At 39.4% G+C, this 17,597-nt stretch overlaps 1 protein-coding gene across 1 annotated transcript in view; it reads right to left on the reverse strand.

Moving 5' to 3' along the window:
* Positions 1 to 17,597, reverse strand: part of LOC125230708 (RING finger protein nhl-1-like) — a 43,410-nt gene that overhangs the window by 10,667 nt on the left and 15,146 nt on the right. The window contains 1 exon segment of the mRNA XM_048135964.1: positions 4,971 to 5,111. Coding sequence (XP_047991921.1) covers positions 4,971 to 5,111 — 141 coding nt within the window.

The following is a 17,597-nucleotide window of genomic DNA, read 5'->3' on the forward strand; positions in this document are numbered from 1 at the left end:
CGCATTAAAGCATCTTCCGTATCTAACATTTCTCCATAAACGAATAAAAACTCCGGTAAACACTCGACTTACTCAAAGAAATACAAGAAATTGAGCAGAATGTTCTATCTGCCTTTCAAAAGGTCTTAACTGCCATATATTTCCAATGTTCTTAAGACCTTTATCGGAGCTAAAAGTAACTTTACCTCTGGGAAATCTACTGTATCAAAACCATTCTACTCTTTGGGGGATTTAAAAAGGTTTTTATAATACATTTGATAATTATGTTTCTTCGTTTAGTGTCTTATTTTAAGTGTAATGATATTATTTGATTCTTAGTATCTGTTACGTTATTTGGTTTGTCTCCTTTGTATTTATATTTAATCTTTGATTTAATCTTACTATATAATTATGTAAGAAATATCTCCTGATTATATTTTTTGTATTTTGTCTATCTACGCAGCCGATAGGCCACAGGCGATTTCCTGCATTTTCTCAAAAGTAGATTAGAAAAGCTATCACATATTTTCCAAAGAAATAAGTTTATAACTGTATCCTGTGGCCCTTTTCACCACAGTGACATTTGTCACTCGACAGTGACACTTCACCGTTCATTGCTGTTCAATAAATAAATATTGACGCTGAGTAACAATGTTACTTATCAATCCAGACATAGGCACAGAATTGTCAGTGTCAATATGTCACTGTGGTGAATTAAGCCCCTGTATATTTAATCAATATTTGAATGTCTCACGAAAATTTAACGTCTATAAGCCACTGTGTGTTCTGAGTTTTGTATCACGCAATATCTTACCCGCGCCAAATTTAAATTACCTACAGTTCTCAACCCCCGACGCAGAAACGACGGGGTGTTATAAGTTTGACGTGTCTGTCTGTGTGTGTGTCTGTCTGTCTGCCTGTTTGTTTGTCTGTCTGTCTGTGTGTGTGTGTGTCTGTCTGTGGCATCGTAGCTCCCGAACGGATGAACCGATTTAGATTTAGTTTTTTTTTTGTTTGAAAGCTGAGTTAATCGGGAGTGTTCTTAGCCATGTTTCATGAAAATCGGTCCACTATGTCGCGGTCGGGGGTTTTTTCAAATATTTAATTTTGTGGTTAGGTTATTGCGAGACTTTTCTATGAAAGTTGAGTATGAAAAATATTAATAATTTTCCGCTCACTTCACTTTGAGTTAAAAACGAAATTCATCTTTCTCCAGCACGTGAGTTTCAGGTTGTATTTGTTTCAACGGATTCTGTCAAGAAATTTTCTAAAGCAATATGTCTGTGTCATGAAATGCAGTCTGCACTTGATATTTTGATGGTTCAAACCTAACGATTCGAAATGAATTTTTCACCACACCAACTGGTTTCGCGCTCGATTCTTCAAAACGTTGAAATTTTTTTAACCCCCGACGCAAAAACGACGGGGTGTTATAAGTTTGACGTGTCTGTCTGTCTGTGTGTATGTCTGTCTGTGGCATCGTAGCTCCCGAACGGATGAACCAATTTATATATTTTTTTGTTTAAAAGCTGAGTTAGTCGGGAGTCTTGTTAGCCATGTTTCATGAAAATCGGTCTATTATATCGCGGTCGGGGGTTTTTTCAAAATTTTAATTTTGTGGTTAGGTTATGTTAGTTTTTTTAGCTTTTTATCCACAAGAGTGCAAAGTAATTTCATACAACTTACTTAATTTCATACATTTTAAATGACTTTAAATGATGATTTGAACCGTAAATGTTCATTTAATTGATATACCTATTTGTTTAGTTTCATGTTTTAATATTTAGTATATTTCTGGTGTTGGTGTGGTGAAAAAAAAATTGAATTTCATTCGGTGGCAAAATTTCTTCTTAACCCTTGCAGTGCTCAAGAACTTCTCGAACCATTCCCTACCCTTTGCGGTTCAATATAAGAATCTTTCGCTTGCTCGGGTATCAATATTGACACATTGACAGGTTCGGTTAAATAACAACTTTGCCCCCTTGTTAAACAAATAACTATCGAATGTATTGAAGTTTAAATTTTGTTGAGTTAACAATAAAATACAGGTCTTGAAGCATCAAAATTTAATGATCCGAATCCCGATAGAATTGTGAATCTTGACTACTTTAAAGTTTCTAAAGTTTCGGGCGTCTCCAAAGTTTTTATGACACTGCTTTCCAAGACGCATACATAATGTAATGCTTTAGTAACTTTAGGTACTAATATAATACCTACGTTACTCGTGACTTTTTATGACAAAAAATGTCTTTTTTAGGGTTCCGTAGCCAAAATGGCAAAAACGGAACCCTTATAGTTTCGTCATGTCCGTCTGTCCGTCTGTCCGTCTGTCCGTCTGTCCGTCTGTCACAGCCGATTTACTCGGAAACTATAAGTACTACAGTGATGAAATTTGATGGGAATATGTGTTGTATGAACCGCTACAAAATTATGACACTAAATAGTAAAAAAAAGAATTGGGGGTGGGGCCCCCCATACATGTAACTGAGGGATGAAAATTTTTTTTTCGATGTACATACCCGTGTGGGGTATCAATGGAAAGGTCTTTTAAAATGATATAAAGTTTTCTAAAAAACATTTTTCTTAAAGTGAACGGTTTTTGAGATATCAGCTCTCAAAGTCGTAAAAAGTATGTCCCCCCCCTCTATTTTTATAACTACGGGGTATAAAATTCTAAAAAAAATAGAGGTGATGCATGCTAATTAACTCTTTCAACGATTTTTGGTTTGATCAAAGTATCTCTTATAGTTTTTGAGATAGGTTGATTTAACTGTAATTTTTATTTGCTGCTACGGAACCCTTTGTGCGCGAGCCCGACTCGCACTTGGCCGGTTTTTGCTTTTATGGAGAAAAATAATTTGAGTAAACGTTAAACTAAATTTATTGAGTATGTCGTAGGTAAGACTTATACTGACCGGAATATAAACCGTGATTACTTTTCGCGCTGTCTACGCAACTTTGACATCCACCCGCCTTCGTCAGTTTTCCGTGATCATGATGCATGCAACTGCGTCGAAATATCGGGAGCTCGACAAAAATCAAAAAGTTAATGACGGTCTATATCCCGGTCCATATAAGTCTAATGAACATAACCGTGAATCATTTAAAACTCTTATTTTGTAGGTTTTTTTTATATTTTTAATAGGTGTCTCTATTATTGCAGTTGTTTATTCATTATTAAATTGGTTACATACCTGTCCTGATGATTAAGCGGGTACCTAACTACGCAGACGTTTTAATAGGTAAATAATTGAGCATATACACGTCCCACTGATGGGCACAGGCCTTCACGCATGAGAGGGCTCGGGCTATAGTACCCATGTTAGTCCAATGTTGATCGGGGACTCCATAAACCTTTGAATTTCTTCGCAAATGTAGACTTTTTAATTCACAAAATTGTAATAATTTCAAGTGGCAAATAACTGAAATAATACTTAATAGTTATCTTGTAATTTGGTTAATTTGATAATATAACTAGGGCTTGCGCATTAGTGTAATTGTTTTACTGTCATTATGATACTTTAGAAATTTTATGATACGTGTCAAGTATTATTTACGAGGACATTAATGTTTTATCGCCTAGATGTTAAAGTTGCAAGATAAAGTTTTAAATATTTTTGGGACGAAACCGTTGAAGGCGAGTGTATTAAATTAATAGCATTGTTACGTAGAAGTTGACTGTGTGATATGGGTTCGATCACAGAACTTAATTTAGATAGAAGAAACAAATTCATATATTTGTATAGGGGCCGAGCGTGTCAAATTTTGTACTGAAGTTGATTCTTGCCTGTAATTTTAAATATGTCTCAGGCTCTTGATTGTTCATAATTTTTGTGTTGTTGCAATTGAATATCACGCAACGAGGCATTTTTTATGTTTTGGTTGACTTCAACTTACAAAAATTGACGCCCGAATGCTGCAAGCTGCGAGTAAAGACGGACAACTCAGTGGATTTCACTGAGTTCATTTGACACGCTAAGTAGATACGTTTGCTTGATCTAATGGTATATATGACATCTGTGGGTTCGATTGTGTGAGCGATAGGCTAGCAAGCTGTCACTTCAATATCACAACTTTTCACCTTTTTGCTAAGAGTAGCATGAAAACTTGGTTTTGCCCTGCCTTCTCAATTTTGACATACAGTCGAAGTTATGTGTATATATGCAGGATTGTATCTATCTATCAGCTGCAAAAGTGGATGGCGAATTTAACAATGAATTCATTCATAATTTTTCCATGGACTTTTGCAGTTGATAGTACATTACTGTCTAATTTCCGGCGGCTATATTCCCGAGCTCATATTATAACGGTTATAACCCGGCAACCTTCAAATTAAGGGTGAACAGGCATCTTCTGGATAAGGTCACTCCATCGTAGGCCACGGCTTTGCCCATTTTATATAAAAAAGAAACTGGTGGACTATTTTGTCAAATCCGTGAAATAAGGTATTTTTGGGTGTTACCCTTATGCAATGTTTATGTCGGTTAGCAATGATGACATGTATTGTCCGAATCGGTTGACATCGACGCCGGAGAGGTTCTTTCACGGTTATCTACTCAAACTTGATAAAGAGGTATTATAAACAGCGCTAAACAGTATTTTTGTGTGTTACTTGTATGCGATGATTCTCCGATCCGATAACGATCTTCTTATGAAAAACGATAATAATAACTGTTCTTATATCGTTCTCTGTTTTGTTGACGTGTAAAAGTGCACCTGTGACCTATTTTCTGGATAAATGATTTTGTGTTTTTTTTTTCTGAATGCGATCGGTCAGCGATGATGTTGTCTGATCCGGTTGACACCAGCGAACGACTGTTTCTAAGCCAATTTGTTCAAAACGGTATTATTCACAGCACTAAACGGTATTTTGGTGTGCTACCTGTAGGTATGCTATGGTTCTTTAGGTCCGCGATGCTGTCGCTACTGTCCGATCTCATTATTTATCTTATGAAAAACGTAAAAAAATGTTTTTTTTTTAAATTTCTTACCTGTATGCGGTGGTTGTATCGGTCAGCGATGATGTATTGACCAATCCGGTTGACGGCGACGCCGGCGAGACAGTCGAACTCGCCCTCCCCGCTGCCGTACTGACCGAATTCTTTCACGAAAATGCCGTTGGAATCGAACACCTGCAACAGATTTGAACCGTTTAATCGCTGTTTAATTTTAGCACATGATTAATTTTATTAAATAGTGTAAGTGCAATTTCATATTATCCGATCCGATATTGGATGTAGGACCGATATCCCATACATTGAAGCCGCCATCTTTGATTTTTGCCTTTGAAATCCTTCCGACATCCGATATCGGATCGGATAGGTAATTTGAAAACGCACTAAGGCCGGTGTGCCCGCTCATATTGGACGTGAAGCGGGGCGGGGCGTGCGGTGTCCAATAATTGAAGCTCATACAAGTGTCCTGAGTCGACGCTCAGGGTGGACACACGTTCGACCGCCCCACTGCACGCCTTGATCCGATCGCTCCGATGAATGCTCTGATCGTCCTATCAGGGGCCCGTTTCTCGAAAGGTACAAGCCTTGTATTACAAGTGTGTTTCCATAACAACCCATACGATTTGACAGTTCGCGCACTTGTATTACAAGGCTTGTACCTTTCAAGAAACGGGCCCCAAGCCTTACACTTTAGACTATTTAAAAATATGAATATTGTTTTGACCCGGATGCATATTTCTTAAAATTTTACCGCAATCGATCGTTCAAAAACTGAATTCAAATCGCATGAAGGTATTGAAGGTAGGTGATAAAATAGTAGTCCAATTTGAAATTGTACTAAAGGTACCACAGATAAAAATACCTCACATAATATTACGTGCTCATTTAAAAAATGTTTACTACTATTTAAATGAAATACCTAAATATAAAATGAGGTTTATCTAAGTAATTAAACTGTATCTTATAAAACGAAATAAAACTAAATAGGTACTTAAAACGGCGTATAAAACTAGAAATGTGTTAATGTTTTCATTTAATTCTAACAACAATTTTATTGTTAAGCCTGTTTTATTGTTTGACATATCGCTCCTTGAAAAACATAGTGTCATTAAATGAAAAACGTCTTTTTTGGGTACAATGGTTTAAAGTTTTAAAATTTTTGAATTGTCAAAAATTGCAATTTTTACAACAAACTTGTAATTTTTTGGCAGATCTTGTTAGTTTTGTGACTAAACCTGATATATATAATAGTAAATTGTATTTTTTTTATTTTGTTTCTAAGATAATTAAGCTTAAACAAAATGGTAGTGACACTTTTCCATTTATTTTTGTTTAGGGACACATGACAATTTTATATCTTCGTTTTACTTTGTGGAAAAATGACACTATAGCCATTTTTTTATGAAATTTACCTTTTATTTCAATGAATAATTAGCAATCAAACCACTTTTTATGTATATACATTGAAATTTATTGAATTAAATGACATTCGGTCTCAAGCCCTGTATCTATTTAGCATTACTGCCCTTAAAAACTAGTGTAAACACTCCTGGCTTGCCCTCTTAAACAATAAAATATAATTACTTAAAAAAATATTAGAAACAAAAATCACTTTCAGTCTTGACATTTGCGTTAGTAATACAACATTTATTTTAATATCCATAAAATTCATGACATTTTATAAAAAAAATTAAAATTGTCAGGAAAAAGTAACCAAAGTGCATTCAGGTTAAAATTTAAAAAAAATCAAACGCAATAAAATCAACAAATATCGAAAAAATGACTTAAAATTAACCTTAAAACCCAGTGTTCCTCCCTCTGGCCCTTCCTGTAGCTTCCATGCGATCAGTTATGGACCTGATCAGTGTTACGATCAGTTTTTGAGGAATATTTTCCCATTCCTCAATAACTACGGCTTCCAGCTCGTTGACGGTGGCTGGAGCAGGATCCCGTGACCAAACAAGCCGTTTTAACTCATCCCAGAGATGTTAGATGGGGTTCAGGTCGGGGCTCGTTGCTGCCACTCCATTACGGTGCATTCCGACCTCATGCATCAGGGAGTCCCGCACTATCAAGGCAGTATGGCAACGGGCGTAGACGTGCATGAATTGGAAATCAGGTCCAAAAAACTCAGCGTACGAGACCATACGTTCTTCTAAGATCTCCATAATGTAACTGCCTGCAGTTAAGGATCCGTTTTGCCGTCGATGGAAATGCCGCCCCAGAACAAGCACGAGCCGCTCCCGTAACTGACTGTTTCTTCGGTGAAGACTGGTGTAAACTGCTCTCCTTGACTCCTGTACACCCTTTTGCATCTATAGTTGGTGTAAATGATCTCCTTCGTCTCGTTGGGGAACAAAACTTTCCTCTATTGCTGCAACGTCCAATCCTTAAGCCTTATAGCAATTCGATTGGGGTATTGGCTCTGGCTTTACAATTGGTAGCCTCTGTCAGCTCTTCGGGGTAACATTTTCTTCTCCCTCAATCTTCTTCTGATCATGGAGACACTCACTACAGTTCTTCGAGCTGTTCTAAGCAGTATCTGCAGCTCAGGAGCGATAAGAAAGCGGTTCCGCAAAGAGGCCGATACAATGTACCGGTCGTCTCTAGCGGTGGTGGAGCGTCTTCTCTCAGATCCTGGCCTCCTGATGTAGCTACTGGTCTCCAGAAACCGCAACAAGACTCGTCGCACCCAGAAACGGATTATGCTTAGGCGTTCAGCAACTTGCTACTGCCGTAGTCCGTTTAGGAGCAGTACCACCACTTGAGCTGATTTTTCTGGTGTTACCCCTATTGCCTTCAAGGCTTTTTTTTCTGCAGGCGTTCATCCTCGGTGACTTTTGGAGTGCAAAAGATCCACATGACACCTTTACAGCTCCTTCTAAAACCGTCTGGGGTAGCACACCTAGAGTCCCATTAAAATCGCATCAATACCTTTTTTTTTAAACCACGGCAGATTGGCGATTATTTTTTTTAAGAAAGTTGTACACCTTTTCTCTTAAAGGGCTTTAATTGTAATTTGAAATGATACAAATATTGATAGATTACAGTCAATAAGATTAGAGATATTTTTGCTTGAAACGATTTTGCGCGAGGTGCGATTTTTTTTGACGACGTGGTATACCCTATAACTTATGCAAAGTTTAGTCGGCCGCTTGAAATGTGCATGTTCGTGGCGATGTAGCAAATAGGTGATCTGTAGATGCTGGTGTGTTTATACTATTGATGATTGCTTTGAATTTTTGAGCCTTGAATATCGTTGAGCCATTTTTTACAAATATACTTATTTATGCCTAATAATTTAGTTATATTAATGCACAAGAAATTTATCCACTAGCAATCATAGTTTTTATATTGTATCTTAAATTAGTAATTGTGTCTTGTAGATCACAAAAATAGCAATTACTTCGTAAAAAATAATTATACAAAAAATAACCTTCATTTTTATTAGCGCTGTTTATAGGTATTTTACAAAAAAATAGAGTAAAATGTCTTTTTCATAGAATTTCATCAAAATTGTGTAGATTTATGTGCTAAACTTAAATAGAACACTGGTATTAAACATAATATGTCTAGAAGGTAATTAATCATTAACTGTTTTTGTCGTAAATAGCCCCAAAATATAGGTAAATAACGATCTCGTAGGTTAGATTTAAGATAATAAATAATAAAGAAATATCGATTTATATTTGTTCTTTTATTTCCCACCAATCCTAAGCACTTCACTATACGACTGAACTTTAACTAGTAGATTCTTACTTACCCTTAAAAAACCCAAGCATAGTTCAGTCGTAAATACATAACTATATACCAAAAACAAATGGCAATTAATATAAAGTAAGTATCTGGCACCGATACTTACAATCTAATTAGAATATTAATATATATACTTATAAGAATGTATAAGAAGATTGTTAATGTTTATCTTATAAGAATTATATTTGAAAAATAAAGAATTGCTGTTACACGATAGACACACATAACACCAATACATACTTGACGAATGGTACACGAGTCTCGCGGCCGGGAAAGCATATATATACCCGCCCCGACGCTCGGAGCGTCACTTGAACACCGACGGCGAGAGAGCGCGCACGCGCTGCTCCCCCATACACACCACCGCAGCAAATTGAAAATAAAAAACTGGAGTTTTTTTCTTCGTAACCTGGTAGCCGCCTCCATCTACAGTCAACAATGGTCCTTCGAACCGGATATCATCGTGCCAGTATCCAGCAACTAAGAAGAAAGAAACACATACAGTCATCGATATAAACTAGACGAGTAGCGCTAGCCGCGAAAATTTAGTAGGACTGATTTATCAGTTATCGAGAAAAGTAACGTGGGTAACGTAACCTTAACGGTGGCGACCTGGACGACATTCTCCCCCTCCTCAGACGGTCACCTAACGGTGTCAACGACTGTCGTGAGCCTGGGCAGCGGGTCTTCGTGTACGAACGAGAACGTACACCGTGTCACGCAAGTGATACGTACATACTCGGCTGTGTGTGCTGGCACGCAGTGTATCGAACGGTGGATTCTATGCCGTCTAACGGATTGAAACCAGGCTGTTAAGCTGAGGACATTCCCAGTCATCAGTGGGCACCCGTAAGGTACACTGCCACTACCAGAGCAGTTCCGCAAACCTTATCCTATCCTGATCGGATCCCCTACGTTAGTACCCGGTCAGGCCCTAGGGACGATAGGGACCGCGCACGAGTCAACCTATCAGGGGGTTGACACGTTGCATAGGGACAGTGAAGTGCTAGGATTGCGTTATTGCCAAGTGTAAACATATACAGTGCCACGTACAAATAATGAGTGTGTAGAGTCACGGGTTGTTATATAAGTGTTATGCGTAGTGGTTAAGTCAATCATAATATAAGTGTTAATTTGTTTTGTTCGTTTTTGATTATTTTTTGTAGTTTCCATTGTATATAGTACTAATTATTTGCACTCATTATATAGGGCGTTACCGTGTGATAGAGATTTGTACGATTCAATCATGAGCGAAAGCGGGAGGGTATTACGATCGGGTAAGCACACGCCGTTAGTAGGGTCTCGTACAAATACAGCTTCCGAACAGGAAAGCGTAAGCGGTAGCAAACGCGCGAATAGTACTGAAACGACAAATAAGAACGAACAGGCGTCACCCCGTCAAAGCACAATGTTGGACGACACGGTTGTGCCAGTGGAGGCACCGCGGCCTACGGTCATCGACAATAGTTCTCACGAGAGAATAACCGAGGCTAGGTTACTAATACTCCGCAGCGAACAGGCCGTGCGTGACGCAGAATTAGCACAAGCTAGGGCGGCAGCGGCTGCCGCCAGTAGCGCATTAGCTCTAGCCAAAGCAGAGGCGGAGTTTGCCGAAGTCTGTACTCGTAAACAGACACCTGCGACGATGAACAAACCCGCACAGGTGTCAGACGTACCCCGGTACAATGTTGGGTTAACGAACAGGCAAAAATAGAACAAAAAGATACTATAAGACCGAGAAATACGGCACCGATGCCGTATGTAGGTACAAGTAATAAAATAGCAAGTAATGACATTGAATTGTTAGCGCAACGATTTGAGAACGCGGTAGGTAAAGGTAGGCGCGACCCGGTAGTACAACGGCACGTTGCCGAGTTACCCAAATTCGACGGTTCAATATCGGAATGGATAGCTTTCAAGGCTGAGTTCAACGACACTGAGGCTATGTTCTCAGAAGTAGCAAATGTAGGTAGGATTAGGCGCGCGCTACGCGGCGACGCCAAATACGCAGTTAAAGCCCTACTATATACTACGTCGGATCCTTTCGAAATTATGGACATGCTCGAGTTGCAATTCGGCAACCCCGAGGCCTTAGTACTAGCAGAAATAGAAGAGGTCAAACGGTTACCTAAACTATCCGAAGACAATCACAATATCGTATCGTTCGCCGGCCAAGTCGCTAACGTGGTAGCCACCATCAAATCACTGCATCAAGAACAATATCTCATGGCCCCGGAGTTGGTCAATAGGCTAGTCGATAAAATGAGTGTTCTAATGCGACATGAGTGGAATAAACACCGCGTACAAAACCCTAAGGAATTAGGTTTAGTGTCATTATCAAAATTCCTAACAGAGGCCAGCAAAGCGGCAGGTCTAACTGTTACCCACGCATCGCGTAGATCCGCACAGAAAAAGCATAGCGTAAACGCGGTAGCACAGTCGCGACACCGTTCACGCTCACGGTCGACGAGTAGGGAATCGTATAGCGAAACGGAATATTCCTACAAACGTTCAAGTAAACCTTTCATTGCACAGGTCAGTAAAAAACCAGTAGAGAAAAAATCCGTGAAAAATAATAAACCTAAAACACATACGAACGCCCCGCGAGTTAGAGAAAGTAATTCAAATAAATGTACGGTATGCAGCGGCGAACATTATATAACGAAGTGCGCCGATTTTTTAAAGCTTAATGTTGACGAGCGATGGACGAAAATGAAGGAATTCAAATTATGCTACAGATGTTTAGGGCCGTATCACAGACGCTTTAATAGATGTAAATACGTACCGTGCGGAACGGGCGATTGCGAGGCGGCACATCATAAATTACTACACGGCACTAGAAAAGAGAGCGAAACCCGCAAAGTGCAGTCGTCCATAAGCCACTTACACGATAAAGATACCTATTTAAAGGTTATGCCAGTCGAAGTAAGCGGGCCATTGGGCTCCGTACAAACATACGGGCTTTTGGACGAAGGGGCGGGGCTTACTTTAATAGAGCGCCATATAGCCGACCAAGTTACGCCTAGAACGCGTTCGTGTGAATTATCTCTAAATACAGTAGGAGACAATACTCTGGTAGATAACGAGTCGTGCGAGGTAAACGTGTCTATTCGCGGACTAAAGAGCGAGAACGTAAATAATCTTACGGCATTTACAGTCGAAAAGTTAGGATTACACCCGCAAGGAATAAATAAAGAAGTGTTAAGTAAGTGCGCTCATCTCGAGGAACTACGAGACGAACTCACATACGCTACGGGTATACCTACTGTACTTATAGGCCAGGATAACTGGCATTTAATTGTTACTAGAGAATTGATAGAGGCCGACGAGAACCTGCCCGCCGCATCCTATACCAAGTTGGGCTGGGTCCTTCACGGCGCGGAAGCAAAACCGCGAAAGTTAATAGCAACAATTAATCACGTATCTCGTCGCGACGAACAAGATACGCACGAATTAATAAAACAACATTTTAACATAGAGTCGTTAGGAGTAGAGCCTAAAATAAACAGATCCGATCCTAATAACCGCGCTTTCGAAATCCTAAACGCAACATGTAAAAAAATACAGGGCGAAGATAGGTACGAAGCAGGATTATTATGGAAAACGGACAACGAAACTCTACCTAACAACAAAGACAAAGCAATGAAACGGCTAGTAAGTTTGGAAAAAAAAACTAGACAGGGATGACGGGTTAAAGGCAGAATACTCTCGACAAATACAAAACCTCCTAGACAAAGGGTACGCCGAAAGAATACATAAGCCTAACACGTCTCCCAGGGAATACTACCTTCCACATTTTGCCACTTTCCATCCTCAAAAGGGTAAACCTAGATTAGTATTTGACGGAAAATGCAAAATGGCGGGTAAAAGCTTAAACGAAGCACTATTGGTAGGGCCAGATTTACTGCTATCATTGTTCGGTGTGTTGATACGATTTCGCGAAGGCAAAGTGGCCGTCATAGCGGACATAGCCGAAATGTTCTTACAAGTTCGCGTGATAGAGCAGGACAGAGATAGCCTCCGATTTCTATGGAGGGGAGATAGGCGCGAAGGCCCGGCCGATGAATACCGAATGACTTCGCTAATATTCGGCTCCGCCTCTAGCCCTACTATCGCACAGTTCGTAAAAAATAAAAACGCAGAAGAACATAGTGAAAAATACCCACTAGTAAAAGAAACTACGCTAAATAACTTTTACGTAGATGATTTATTAGCCAGTTTTGACGACCCGCATGTCGCACGCACGTTAGTGAACGATATTGTAAAAATACACGCAAAAGCTTCCTTTCATTTACGCGGGTGGGCTTCTAACGTTCCCGAAGTTCTAAAAGACGTAACCGACATCTCTAGCAAAGAGGTATCGGAATTAGGGAAGCACGAATGCGAACGAACGTTAGGCCTATTATGGCATAATAAACAAGATAAACTAGGGTTTAACGTAAACTTTCGCAACACACCTAAAGAAGTACTGGAAAAAGGCGTCATACCTACCAAACGACAGGTGACCTCGGGGGTAATGAGCTTGTTCGACCCCATCGGTCTTATTTCTCCCATTACGGTAACGGGAAAAGTACTCATTCAAAACATATGGCGTACGCGTAAAGACTGGGATGAAAAAATCACCCCCGAAGATCACCAATTATGGTTAGAATTCATAAATAACATGAATAAATTGCGCGAATTAAAAATAGAACGGTACGTTCCCGCGCCGAATCGAAAGGTCGTAACTCATACTTTTTGTGACGCGTCAGAAAAAGTATACGCGGCCGCGGTATACATGGTAGGTACGGACGAAGAAGGGAACAAACAAGCCACTCTAGTAGCCGCGAAGGCAAGGGTTTGTCCTTTGAAACAAGTGTCAATACCTAGGCTCGAACTGCAGTCCGCTACGTTAGCTAGTAGATTAACCGAATCAGTAAAAAGAGAATCTAGTTACGTCATAGAAAAATCATATTACTGGTCAGATAGTTTAACGTGTCTGTCGTGGATAAGGTCGGGACCTCGTACATTCAAAACCTTCGTCGCACATAGATTAGCCGAAATAGAGGAGACTACCTCGCCAGAGGATTGGCGATGGGTGCCTACCTCACTAAACGTAGCCGACGACGCCACACGCGGCATACCTAAAGATTTCGACGCCAACCATAGATGGTTTCGTGGCCCAGATTTTATAACACAAGACAGTAGTTCGTGGCCCGTAGAAAAACCCTCGGCACAACCGTTTCCACCAACAGGAGAAGAACGCGTACAACAGAAGGTAAATGTCGTTAATAAAAACAAAACTTGCGTCTGCTTACCCGACATAGATAGATTTCCTACCTATAAACGATTATTACGCGCGTCCGCTTACGTACTATCAGCAGTTGAATCGTTCAAGTCTCTCATACGCGGCATAAAACTTACACTCACTACAATGAATGAAAAACTTAAGATTGCGGAATTGTTATTAATCAAACGAAGTCAGAGAAAATCATTCAGAGAGGAAATCGCCAACATAGAGGCTGGGCGGCCTATATCAAAGGGGTCACCGCTGAAGAAGCTCGCCGTGAACGTCAGCAAACATGGAATTCTACTACTAGATGGGCGCACAGATCGAAACCAGTGCATACCAGTCCTACACGCAAAAGAAGCTCTAACAAAGTTACTCATAGCACACTACCACGCTTTGTTTAACCACGCAAATCATGAAACTGTCATCAATGAGCTACACAAACAATTTCATATAGTAGGACTGCGTAGTGCCATACGGTATATTAGCAACACATGCCAATGGTGTCGCGTATACAGAGGTACTACCCACAAGGTGCCTCTGGGCGATTTACCTGCTGAAAGGCTTACCGCTAATCAACCTGCATTCACAGCTACAGCGTGCGATTACTTCGGACCTATGACAGTTACAGTAGGCAGACGACATGAAAAAAGATGGGGCGCACTGTACACTTGCCTAACCACTAGGGCAGTACATATAGAACTAGTGCCTTCCCTATCTGCATCATCTATGATATTGTCACTCAGACGCATGATGGCTCGTCGAGGTCAACCTACTGTATTATATACTGACAACGCTACCTGCTTCATAGGGGCCGAACGCGAGATAGCTGAAGCATTAGCAGACATAGAAGAAGAAGTGCAGTCGTTCGTAACAAATAAAAACATAATCTGGAAAAAGATACCACCTGGCAATCCAGAAGCAGGAGGATCTTGGGAACGACTGGTGGGTGCTACCAAAGCTGCTCTTCGCGTTACACTGAAAGAACGGCATCCACCGGAAGAAGTGCTACATACCTTACTTCTAGAAGCCGAACATATCATCAACTCTAGACCACTTGTTCCAGTCCGATTAGATGACCGTCAGACGGCTCTGACGCCCAATCATTTCCTGATAGGAAGGTCAAACGCCATGTCACCATTCGGCGTATTCACCGACATTCATCTCACAGAAAAATCATGGAAAACGGCACAAGCTCTATCAGATATGTTTTGGGATCGATGGACAAAAGAATACCGTCAAACGCTAAGACCAAGACGAAGCCCCAACGATCCCAAGTACGAAAATATAAAAGAAGGAGATATAGTCATCATAGCTGACGGCACTATGCCTCGTAATACCTGGCCACGCGGCAAAGTAGTAAAGACGTTTCCTGGTCCAGATGGGCGAGTACGAGTTACAGAAGTTGAAACCGCTGCAGGAAGAATTCGTCGCCCAGCCTCACGACTTATCGTTATAGGATTTACTCCGTTGTAACTGTGTTAAAAACACGTAGGGGGAATGTCGTAAATAGCCCCAAAATATAGGTAAATAACGATCTCGTAGGTTAGATTTAAGATAATAAATAATAAAGAAATATCGATTTATATTTGTTCTTTTATTTCCCACCAATCCTAAGCACTTCACTATACGACTGAACTTTAACTAGTAGATTCTTACTTACCCTTAAAAAACCCAAGCATAGTTCAGTCGTAAATACATAACTATATACCAAAAACAAATGGCAATTAATATAAAGTAAGTATCTGGCACCGATACTTACAATCTAATTAGAATATTAATATATATACTTATAAGAATGTATAAGAAGATTGTTAATGTTTATCTTATAAGAATTATATTTGAAAAATAAAGAATTGCTGTTACACGATAGACACACATAACACCAATACATACTTGACGAATGGTACACGAGTCTCGCGGCCGGGAAAGCATATATATACCCGCCCCGACGCTCGGAGCGTCACTTGAACACCGACGGCGAGAGAGCGCGCACGCGCTGCTCCCCCATACACACCACCGCAGCAAATTGAAAATAAAAAACTGGAGTTTTTTTTTTCGTAACCTGGTAGCCGCCTCCATCTACAGTCAACAGTTTTGTAATTTTAATTACCGCAAAGCATGACATAAAACATAAAGTGACAATAATCAGTCATCGCGCTTAAAGCTACCATTACCAGTTAAAGTGGCTTTAAACTCATAACAGCGGTATTCCATTTCTTTGCAAGCGTAATAAAGGTAATTCATACAATCAAAAATGACACTAAACAGATAATGACGATTCATTCATGCAAATTCTTTTTAGCGAGTTAAGACCATAACGTCATTTTAAGTAAAAGTACAGTACAACTTTATTTTTAACCTGCATTAAGCCTAATAGTTTAAAGCTAAACCGTCATTACGTGCACAGTGTCACTATACCTATCTCAAAACGTTTAGAATTGTTAAAGTACTAGTGTCATTATAGCAAAAATGACACTGTTACTTTAAAATGAAACTCAATATTGAATAGTTATTACAAGTTCAAAGTGACACTTTAAGGATTGATTCAATGTTCCATAAGAAAATTGTCATACTTACCATTCAATCTCGCGGAACACCGTCACTAAACACAAAATGACAACTTTCGTCTTAGAGTTCACTACATTTTGATCGGCGTCCAGGTCATTAATGCAAACATGACATTGTTCCCGTCCCCCACGCGTCTATTCCCACTATTCGCCATAGTGACATTAGCGCCCCCTGTCGCTTCTAAGCGAGCTAAATCGATAGGTGTCTTTGCATTGCGTTCGTTATGAACGCGCGACCTAGATGGCGTTGTTAACTAAAAACCTATGTTTTTTGGATAGTGTCACTATGTTTTTCAAGGAGCGATATTAATTTAGCTAATGGAATTGAAGATAGATTTCAATTAAATAAATTGATTATTCTATTAGTCATTTAATTTACTGTTCTGACTTTATAAGCACGATTGCACACTACTCGCATTGATACATGGTATACGGTACGGTGTAAAATTCCAAACATGACTGTGTTTGTAATGGGTACAAGAAGTGAATATGGTACAGTGTGAGTGTGAGGTGCAAAATTGCACGGCAAAGTGTGGTGAGTGCTGAGGACTTGGGGGTCCAGTAATTGAATTATTAATGAATTCATTCATAATTTTTTCATGCAATTTTGTAGGTCACTGTACATCACCATGAATTTTTTTTCTATTTGAAATATTGTATTAAAAAATATTTAACTATTGCATTTTTTTTTCGTCTGTTTTTAATCTGTTTTTTTACTATTTTTGTGCTATACGTATTGTTTTTATTTTTTAGTTTTACAGTGCATTGATTTAACTGTTATGCTGTGTAACTTATTTGAATAATAAATAATAAATAATTCCGCAATAGCATATTAAACTAAAACATTAAAAACTACTATACCTAATTAGAGAATTTCTTTTTTTTTGCCAATAAAAAAATTTTGATTGTTTTAGGGAATTTTAGGTCAATTGTACTCAGAATCACGAGTACTTTCAATCTCACTGGGAGACAAAAAGTGTCCCAAAATTTCCATACATTTTTGTTACTTTCCTCTTTTGTTACCCCATACAACATGTACGGAAAATGGTAACAAAATAAGAAAAAATC

The sequence above is a fragment of the Leguminivora glycinivorella genome, chromosome 10, assembly GCF_023078275.1.
Source record: "Leguminivora glycinivorella isolate SPB_JAAS2020 chromosome 10, LegGlyc_1.1, whole genome shotgun sequence".
Lineage (NCBI taxonomy): Eukaryota > Metazoa > Arthropoda > Insecta > Lepidoptera > Tortricidae > Leguminivora > Leguminivora glycinivorella.